The sequence below is a fragment of the Plectropomus leopardus genome, chromosome 17, assembly GCF_008729295.1.
Source record: "Plectropomus leopardus isolate mb chromosome 17, YSFRI_Pleo_2.0, whole genome shotgun sequence".
In the NCBI taxonomy this organism is placed as follows: Eukaryota; Metazoa; Chordata; class Actinopteri; order Perciformes; family Serranidae; genus Plectropomus; species Plectropomus leopardus.
The window spans coordinates 20,500,219-20,509,779 of record NC_056479.1 but is presented as its reverse complement, the minus strand read 5'-3'; the positions used below and the strand labels follow the sequence as shown (position 1 = coordinate 20,509,779).

Here is a 9,561-nt window from a genome sequence, read left to right as displayed (position 1 = left end):
CACAGCTGATTCAAATGATTAACTCATTGTGAACTCCTGAGGCTGTTTGATGACCTGCTGATCATTTGAATCAGCTGTGTTGCAGCAGGAAGAGATCTAAAACATGCAGGAAAAGTGGCACTCAAGAAGAGGTTTGAGAAATGCTGCTGGAGGTAATTAATTTCATCTAATGTTGGTGAAGATTTTCAGTCATCCAGGTCATGGTGGTTTTAAGTTGCAGGCTGGTCCATCCTTTAACAGAGCAGGTGGCCTATGACAGCACTTATCAGCCACTTACAATGCAGCTGAGTTCCCTCCCCAGACAGCTTAACACCCATTCACACCTGGAGGCCTCTGACCCTAAAGACAAACATGTGACCCGAACAACTCTGAAACTCAGAGCTCACACGTGACAACTCTACAGCTCCACACTCACACAGAGTTAAAGGCATAGTTAAGTGGAGTTTTTTTAAATTGGGGTTGTATGGGCTAGGCTACTTATCCATAGTCACTCAGTACACTCATGCACAGTGTAGTCGAGCTATGGTTATAGCTCAGTTAGGCCATTTAATGGACTACTTTTGCATTGAAACGAGCTGTATAACACAACACTTTCCTGCTGGAAACCACTGTACAAAGTACATTTCGTTGCTGACCCACATTCACAACAGTACATTGCTTAGCATTGTTTTTTTCAAGTTTTATTCTCAGTAGCATTTTAAAAAGGTCTTAAAACTAACTTGCCCTAAGCTGAAGAAATGCTCTAAAATATACTGTTGCTTTTCATGTAGGCAACATGAATAGCATTCAGACAGACACCGTGTGTACATGACAAACTCAACAGCAAACTGAAGAAATAAATCTTTATTTTTCATACAGCAAATTCTGTTAAGGTTGTAATTCGGGCCAACAAGTGTGCTTAAAACACCACGTTTAATGATTAAAGCAGACATGACTGCACTGTCAATGCAAAGATGACACGATTGTCCACAACTTGAAGAATACAACAGGTAAATTACATTTTTACAGTAGTTATGTTTGTGTCATTAAGGCAAGAGTCCTCGCTCCATGATCATCTAGCTCTACAAAAAGTTAAATTAGATGGCAAAGGACAATATTTATATAATCTGTTGTGCAAATGTATATACAAGAGGGACTAAAGATCACTTGTGAGCCTTTTTTGGATGAGTCTGTTAAAAATATTTGCATTTTTCTCTCCGCACGGCAACAGTCAACATCATGTAAGTATCGACACCGGATGCAAAGTTTTCATACGGACCTGAAGGTGAAATGCAGAGGTCCTCCTCTATACAGTACATTCTTCTACTGTCTGTCCTATGGCAACAGAAAAGATTGCTAACAGTCATTTTGACAATGAACAAGCATAAAAACATTGCAGTATTTTCTCTGACCATATTTATTCATCCATTTCTCAAGTGCAGGGAAAGAATGTGGTCATTTAAAACATCACCACCACAAACAGAGGGACAATAATAGACATAGAACATATTTATATATCAATATATATAAAATATATGACCATCTGTTGTGTAAAATAAAACGGTCCCGAAATACTTCCATGTGAGGGTTTGCAGCAGTGAGGGGATCCCAGATTCAAATGGCCTTTTTTTTCTTCTTCTCAGCAAGTTCTGTGTTTTCCAAACAGACCAGGAGAAGCTGATGGACAGTAAAGGCAGGACAGGGCTGCACGTCACGGGTAGATGACACAAGAAGGTGTGGGAGTGGAGGTTGTGTGAAAATGTGGATAGATCAGATGACCGGTGCGGAGCGGTCGTTGGTGACGGTTGGACGTAGCCGGACTGTGGCGAATGGGTTCCCTCCCCTGTGAAAACGCAGCAGAGATGAGTGATGGGTGTCTGAGTGAGAGAGAGGAAGATCATCGCATTCATGCTCTTATTTGACTTACGCGAGGTAAGCAGGCGGCGGTCTTGAGGTGCCATTTGGCTGCATCGCCTGTTGAGAAAAGAGAATAATTATCACCTCTGAGCCACAAGAACAACACACACATAACGATGACACATTTGCACTCTGAACCCCAGTCATAGCTCTTTCTGCTGTGTGTGGTGCATTTAAATATGTTTGATGTAAAGCGGAAATGTAATAATTTTCCAAAAATGTGTTAATGTCTGAAAATGTAATGAAATTTGCAATTAACGTGATTGAATATGTAATAAAACCCAATAATGTAATAATGTGACCAATAATGTAATAAAATGTCCTGAGTGATATTGACATTATTACCATATGGCCTTTTACATTGTTAGAAATGTATTACACAATGCACAGTGCTGCAAACTTTGCCTTATCAGAAAACACTGTAAATTAATGTAATTAACCAGGGGTGTAAAAAAGTACCCAGAATCCTCAACTTTTTTAGAACTACAAAATCTATAATTCATTTCCCATTGACAACGCACCACTTGCCTGTTCTAAATTTCAAATTCTACTTAAAGCTTAAAGTTTACAAATCCAAAATATGCAATGGGTGCCAAATGTAAGTGTGATTTCAGCCTCCCAAAAACACTAACAGTAATGTAAATTTTGTATATCTACACACTTTATATTTCTGAGAAAAAAAAAATTCTATTTTCCATTTTATTACATTTTATTTTATCACTAGTTTTGAAAAAAAATTAACACCATTTCCTTATGAGTCAAATGTTATTATAATTTCAGTCAGAACATTTTATTACATTATTGGTCAGGTTACTACGTTACTGGGTTTTCATGCATTTTTTTAATCAGTTTTATTACATTTTCAGGAAATTATTATATTACTGAGTGCTGAAGACCCCTTTTTTATCATTGACCAAACTGACGACCCCTCACTATAAGACATATTATATTTAATGCATAAAAATAACAGTGCCGAACAACTGGTAAACTGTACAATCATCCCAGATGGTAAATGCAATAACTGCAGGAATTTTGTGTAAAATGAGAGATTTGGATGAATTTTGAGCTGATTATTTCCTGTGAATATTCCATCAGAGATGATATTCGTAGAAACTCTTACACTGTGGGTATTGTGTATTTTTTGACGAGGCTGTTTAACAGAGAGTAAAGCCTCTGACTATGGATTATGTTCAAATCTTCAACACACCCTTATCTTGTGAGATTTTTAAAAAGCTTTTATCTCGAATCATCTTAACTTTAAAAATAATAATTTAATATAGTTTTTTTTTTTCACAAAAATGAGTGTCGTGCTGAGATAATGTCCAACTGTATATTTAAAAAAAATCTTACACCCCTTAAAATCATGAAGGCCTCCTGTAAGTTTTTGGTGGACCCTAGTTGAATGCACAGTATGAACCAACACACACGCACGCACGCACGCACACACACACACACACACACACACACACAGGCACACACATATTTTAAGCTGCTAAAGGATCAGACACACTTGATGAAGTGACGAGTGAGGGAAAGCGTGAGAAAGACAGTGTGCTGCGCCACATCACGAGACGGTTTGTGGAATCTGGACCTTCTGGAAATTCAAGTCTGTTCCACAATCAGCAGCATTAAGTTTTCTTTTGACAGACACGTGTACGGCAGAGTTTGCTACTTAATGTGAGGATTCTGTTCAAGGCAGCTGCCATGTCCTAACAGAAATAAAACTGTCATTGAAAATGTGTTTTATGCAGAACTATTATAGATGGGTTACAATGTGCAAGTATATGGATGTGCACTTTTGCACGCGTTAGTGTGTGTATATATTTGTATATGTGTGTATATGCGTTCATATGTGCATGCATGTGTATGTATGTATGGATTTTTGTGCAGATTTTGCTTTTATTTAAGGAGGATCTTCCCCTGGCTTTTTTGTTTTCAATTTGTTATTGTGTGTTTGTTGTCCACTGGACACATATGTATCATTTTGTTTTCATTGTTCTATAGAAAGTAAATAACCAAAGCCAAATACAGACAACCCAAAACTGCATTCTCAATTAAATCCCCAAATTAAACATGGGAGGTAAAAGCAAGTGACCGTCCTCACCTGAAATCATCCTAATCATACTGATCTTGGGCCTTATCACAATCATAATCTCCACCACAATCTCTTCCTGTTGCAAGAGTGCTTAGGGTTGTCCTACTGTCAAATTGTCAAGTGCATGACAGCTCAGCTGCAGACATTTTATGCCCTCTAAGCACACTTTCCATAAGTCCGCTTTTCTGCAGTCTTTGCCTGAGGGACATACCCACTATTCATAGCCATGTGTCGTTAAAATACAGGGTTACTAGTGCAGAAGCAATTAAAAGGAGAAAAAAAGGTAAACATGGCGGACAGTCACATGGGTGTTCAGCCTGGCATATTAAATGTGCACAGAAACTCTACATTGACATCAAGGATTTAAGATGGTCCTTAAAAACACACAAAATCAGATGAATGGAAGCAAAAGCGATATGAAATAGCTAGTTTGCACATCATTTGTATTGATTTTTCTTGATGATGCCGTATGATAAAAACAAGCAAACTGATCATTTGACCTCCACTCAGAAATGTAAACACAGGCTGTGTTCACACAATGGAACAAAAAAAAAAAGTATGTTAAAGATGACACAAAACGGCAATAAGTCATAAATGTCAGAGATCAAAGCTATGGTTGGTAACTTTTATAAAAATAACAGTCATCTTTGCAGATGCTTTGACTCCGTCCACAAAGTATAACATGAGACAGAAAGTCTGTGAAAAAAAATTCTTGTTCCTCTGACTCCTGTTGCTTCTGTGGTATCTCCAAGAATTGACCACGATTCACAGAAAACAAGGAGTTAATGTGGAGTCTCTAAAGCGGCTGTCAATCATGTCAATCAGCGCTCGTGAACTGCAGTTTAGCTAGGCAGCGCTGATCAAACATGGATCGAGATTTGGTCACTGCACTGCCTAAACCTTGCCTCAAATGTTTTCAGAAACATATTCTGGTGTACAGTTTTTTTGCTGCTGTTCATTTTACAGCCTAATAGTACAGAAAGATATTTCTGAAAGTGAAAATAAAAGTTACAAACTAAACCTTTAAGTGCTGAAGCTAAACTGTTGATCTCTCTGACAGCTCGACCAAACGTTGAGTTATCAACCTGCAGTACCAAAGAAATTCCACAAGAGGCCAGAAGTGGATCGAGTGACAGATGTCTCTGCTCAGAGTGTGTCAGCACTGTAACCATTGTTACTCCCAAGTAGAAGTACTCAGTTAAGTCAAAGTAAAAATACCTACATTACACATGCTCCATTACAAGTATAAGTCCTGAATTTAAAATGTCTCTTTAGGAAAAGTACAGACATATGTAACTGAGGTAGCAAATGTGCAAATTTCACATTGTTATAGTATTATAGATTGTATTGTTACAGTTTTACAAGAATCAAGATGACTTTGTTTCTGGGGAAATTTGTATTAGTCATAAACGCTGCTGCATAAAAATACTTATTGCAGAAAAAGACATTAAGTGTATTCAAATACGTGTAAAACCCTCATTCACACCCTTGTCCTGAGTTTAGGAGACTCAATCACGTAAAGTTTTATACTTACTGAAGTATCTCGTCCTTCTTCCTGTATTTTTATGACTAACAAATGCATGTGAGAGCATTTTTATGTTGTTAGATACTTTGTATACTACTGGGTAGATCAGTAGTACAATATTGCATCATAACGTATGTTTCTTTATGTAAAAAGCATCTACAAATTTAGCAGCTTGTATCCCTCTGAGATGTAGTGCAGTAAAAGTATAAACAAACTTTCAGAGACAAAACTTTTCCATGACTTTTTAAGCACCCGCAACCATTTTTTTCTAGCCCCACTTGCCCGACGTTTTAAAACATTTAAGAATCAAACTCTATCCCAGCTACAAGCTAAAAAATTATTTATTTATATTTATCTGTCATGTTACATTATGTGGAATATTATTCATGGAAGATAACTGTAACAATTTTATTATACAAAAACAAACTGCATTGCAATTTTCAATGATTCTGAAACTTTCCCAGGCCTGGAAAATTTCCAGATTTCCCATGACTGTGGGAACACTATGTAAAGTAACATAATATGGAAATACTTGAGTAAAGTACAAGTATGTCAAAATTGTACTTAAGTGCAGCGTTGGATTAAATGTACTTTCCACCAGCGACCTCAGGACATAAAGAGTTCAACATCTGTCCTCCTGCAGATGTTTGGATTACAAATCACGCAGCAACAGCAGCTTAGAGGTCAAAAGCGTCTCTGCTCCTTTAACTTTCTCTGTAGATTTCTCTCACATTTCTCTCTCTCTCTGTTTGTCTCCGTTCTTTAAATGTATTCATTCCTGTGAGTCGTTATCTTTTCCTCAGCAAAAGAACCAGTGAGGGTGCATTTTTCTCTCATGGTGACAGTGCATTCCAGGGTAACGCCACCTCCCCCGGCCCTCCCTCGGCTCTCAGGACAAACAGTAAAAAAAAAAAAAAGGCTTTGCTGAAACACTCCAATTAGTTTGATGGGAAGTAAAATAGCACTGAGGGATTAAAGATGTTTTGGCTTTGGCTTAATGTCCACTTCTGTTTAGAGCATGAGCAGAATTACAGACTAGTAAATAGAAAAACATACAGTATTATGGGAAAATTAGGCTGACTTCCTTCCAGTATCAGCGCACAGGAAATAAATATTTATCACCTGAGAGGCACAAAAATTGATGAAGTACATGTCTCAAACTGACATCAATATTCATGAACGATGCAACAACAAGTCCCTCATTAACCCAACACATGTGCACAAGCATGTGCACACACCAACACACAGCCTCGGCCTACCACTCACACACTGAGCTGAACATAACTCAGAGTATTATTGCAGCAGCTGAGAACTTTTTTCATTCTGACATCTGTGTGTTTTCTGAGTTAAAGTGGGGTTTTTGTGAGATAAACCTCCCTGGAAGTGACCCTGCTTTACTTTGGAAATGGAAGTAGGGACGAGCAGAGAGAGGCATGCACTGAAGATGGAGATAAAGAGTATAGATGTGGAGATAAACAGACAAACAACGAATTGAGAAATGTAAAGAATGAAGAGAGGACGAGAAAGAGGGAAGCAGCTGGGTATCGGGTTCATCCAGAGTGGAATTCGACCATAAAGGCGCGTCAGTGGTGGAGAGACGAGGGCTGGACGTAGACTGACAGGCCCAACAGTGGAGACACATGCGCACACAGAAGCCTGGTAATCGTTGTCCCAGTGACTGTATGTGTGCCCGCCTCTGTGGACCAAATAAGCGGTAAATACCGAATACTGTAGAGGCAAGACAGAGAAAAGTATCTCTATTTGCCATCTGACCATTGAACCTCTCTCTGGGTCAAACATCACAGTTGACCGGAATAACCTCATCATTGGCTGTGTGTGTTTTGTTTGTGTAACTTCACTACTGTGGCTCAATCCCAATACACTGCGCACCTACCACTTAGCTCTTACGCTGCCGTTTTGTGCGTTCATGTCTAGGGGCAGGCTGTCTCGATTCTTGTTGGGATAGAAGCATGGGGTAAAGTACGAGGGCTACATGGCTCTTCAGCGGCACAATTCAAACGGCGTTTTAAGATAAATCATCGGCAAGACAACTGCAAAAGCAAAAAAACAAAAAAGGTGAGCCCCTGGGCACAAATCAGCAAAAGACTCCACCACCTGTCCAATACAGGAGCAAGACACACAGTCTTTGTGGTGGTTTTTGTAATCGCTTGGGTCTCTCAGAGGTAATTTTGTGTTATATTGAGACTCTTTTGTGCCTCTTTAGTGTAATTTGCATCACTTCTGGTCATTTGTGTTGCTTTGTAGTCCTTTTGTGTCTTCTTGTGTTTTTGGTTTGTTTTTTTTTTAGGTAATTTTGAGTCCCTTCCTGGACAGTAAGTACTTATTTGAGTGACATTTTTCAGGACCCCTGGGCCTGTGCCCAGTAGGCCAGTTCAGTAATCCATCCATGGTTTAATGTCATTTCAATGCATTATGGTTCTTTTCTTCATGACAGGCATTGCGTAAGAAATTGTATATGCTGATGTATTGGTATCTAACTAGCTAGCTAATGTTACTTTGTTATCACTCTTTTTTGGGGGCTTTTTGCCTTTTTTGAGAGAACAGCTTAAGCATGAAAGGGGGAAAGAGAGGTGGGATGACATGAAGCAAAGGGCCAGGGCCGCTGCGGCGAGGACGTGGCCTCTGTATATCGGGCACCCGATCTACAAACTGAGCTGCTGGGCATCCCTATAGTCTCATATTTTGACATATTTTCATGTCACATTCCCTCCTTTGGTGGCATATGATACCTAAGATTTGACTCAAGTCCAGCAGCGAAGTGGCTCCAATGTTTCCGCTCCTCTAATATCAGCGCAGACTGGCAGGGTAGGAGCAGGAGGCTGCTATTGTTAGCCTGCAGAGCACCACTAGCTGCCTGGTAATCAAACAATAATCTTGATTTTCAACTAAAAGCATGAAATTACATTTTGAACAAATCTTGTGCTTTTTTTCAATTGATGAATGGCAAATGTCATTGTGATAATACCATGACTGACATATCTGTTTACATAAACGCCATTGTTGACGATGATACTGACTATGCATGTCCAAAACGAGGGGTAGGGGTAAAAGTAAAACATGGGATTGGGTCTGTGTCTGACTAAAACTTTCATGTATATAAAAAAGATTTATAATAATCATATTTTATGAAGTGTATTAAAAGTAAATTTAGGAACATGAGACTTGATTTGACTCGCAAAACAGTGAGTTACAGAATATTGACCACATTTTCCAATATGTCAGTTCTACACCAGATGGGATATGAATGCAAATCAATGGCATGTACAGTATATAACTTAAATCCCCTATCTGTTAGGGATCAATAAAGAGTTAACGAGTCTCTGAGAAAGAGATAGTTAGTGTGAGCTGTTTTAAACATTTTAAATAGCGAAAATGCATAAATGTGGCAAACATCCCACCATGGCTTAGAGGTGTGAAATGTTTTTAAAAGTCTACATGGAGCTTAAAAGCCGTGTTGTCTGATGTCGTGCAGAGTAATCGTGCAAACAGGGCAGGTGCATTTAACCCTGACGAACCACAACACATTTACATTTAATCAGCACAGGCCAACTACAAAAAAAGCTTTCACAGAGGGAAAACCGCAACTTTGGTAAATGCTTTGCATCGAATGCAAACAGGAGAGCACTCGTAAAGTAATGACTACAGCCAGGTTGGTGTGGAAGATGGCTGCAATAACAACAGCATATCAAATAGGAAGAATTTTATGTTAACATTCATAGGATGGACATATTGAAAAGCTGCTGCTGAGCTACAGAAAGCTTCATTGTTAAATTAGGTGAAGATGTGCTGTGTGTTTACTGCAGACCCAGACTCTATTCTCGTTTCTCTCCCGGTGTCACTGCCTTTTACAGCAGAAGAGACTCTTTATCAACACACCGATTATTGTAACAAAGGTGATCCTGTTTACAGCTGTGCCCCACTCAGCCCCTGCCTTCATCCCCTGCAACCATGTCACGACCGCAATTTTGGAAAATAAGACTGCAAAAAGATTGCAGCACCCTTTATAATACATTCTTTCTTTTTG

At 38.9% G+C, this 9,561-nt stretch overlaps 1 protein-coding gene across 2 annotated transcripts in view; it reads right to left on the bottom strand.

Annotated features, from left to right (window-relative positions):
• Nucleotides 1–828: 828 nt before the first annotated feature.
• Nucleotides 829–9,561, bottom strand: part of baiap2l1b (BAR/IMD domain containing adaptor protein 2 like 1b) — a 50,114-nt gene continuing 41,381 nt past the window's right edge. For both annotated transcript variants that reach the window (XM_042504255.1, XM_042504256.1), the window contains 2 exons: nucleotides 1,907–1,953; nucleotides 829–1,822 (listed from right to left, as the gene is read on the bottom strand). In XM_042504255.1, the coding sequence (XP_042360189.1) occupies nucleotides 1,750–1,822; nucleotides 1,907–1,953 (120 nt within the window). In that variant the 3' untranslated portion in view covers nucleotides 829–1,749. The remainder of the gene's footprint in view (nucleotides 1,823–1,906; nucleotides 1,954–9,561) is intronic.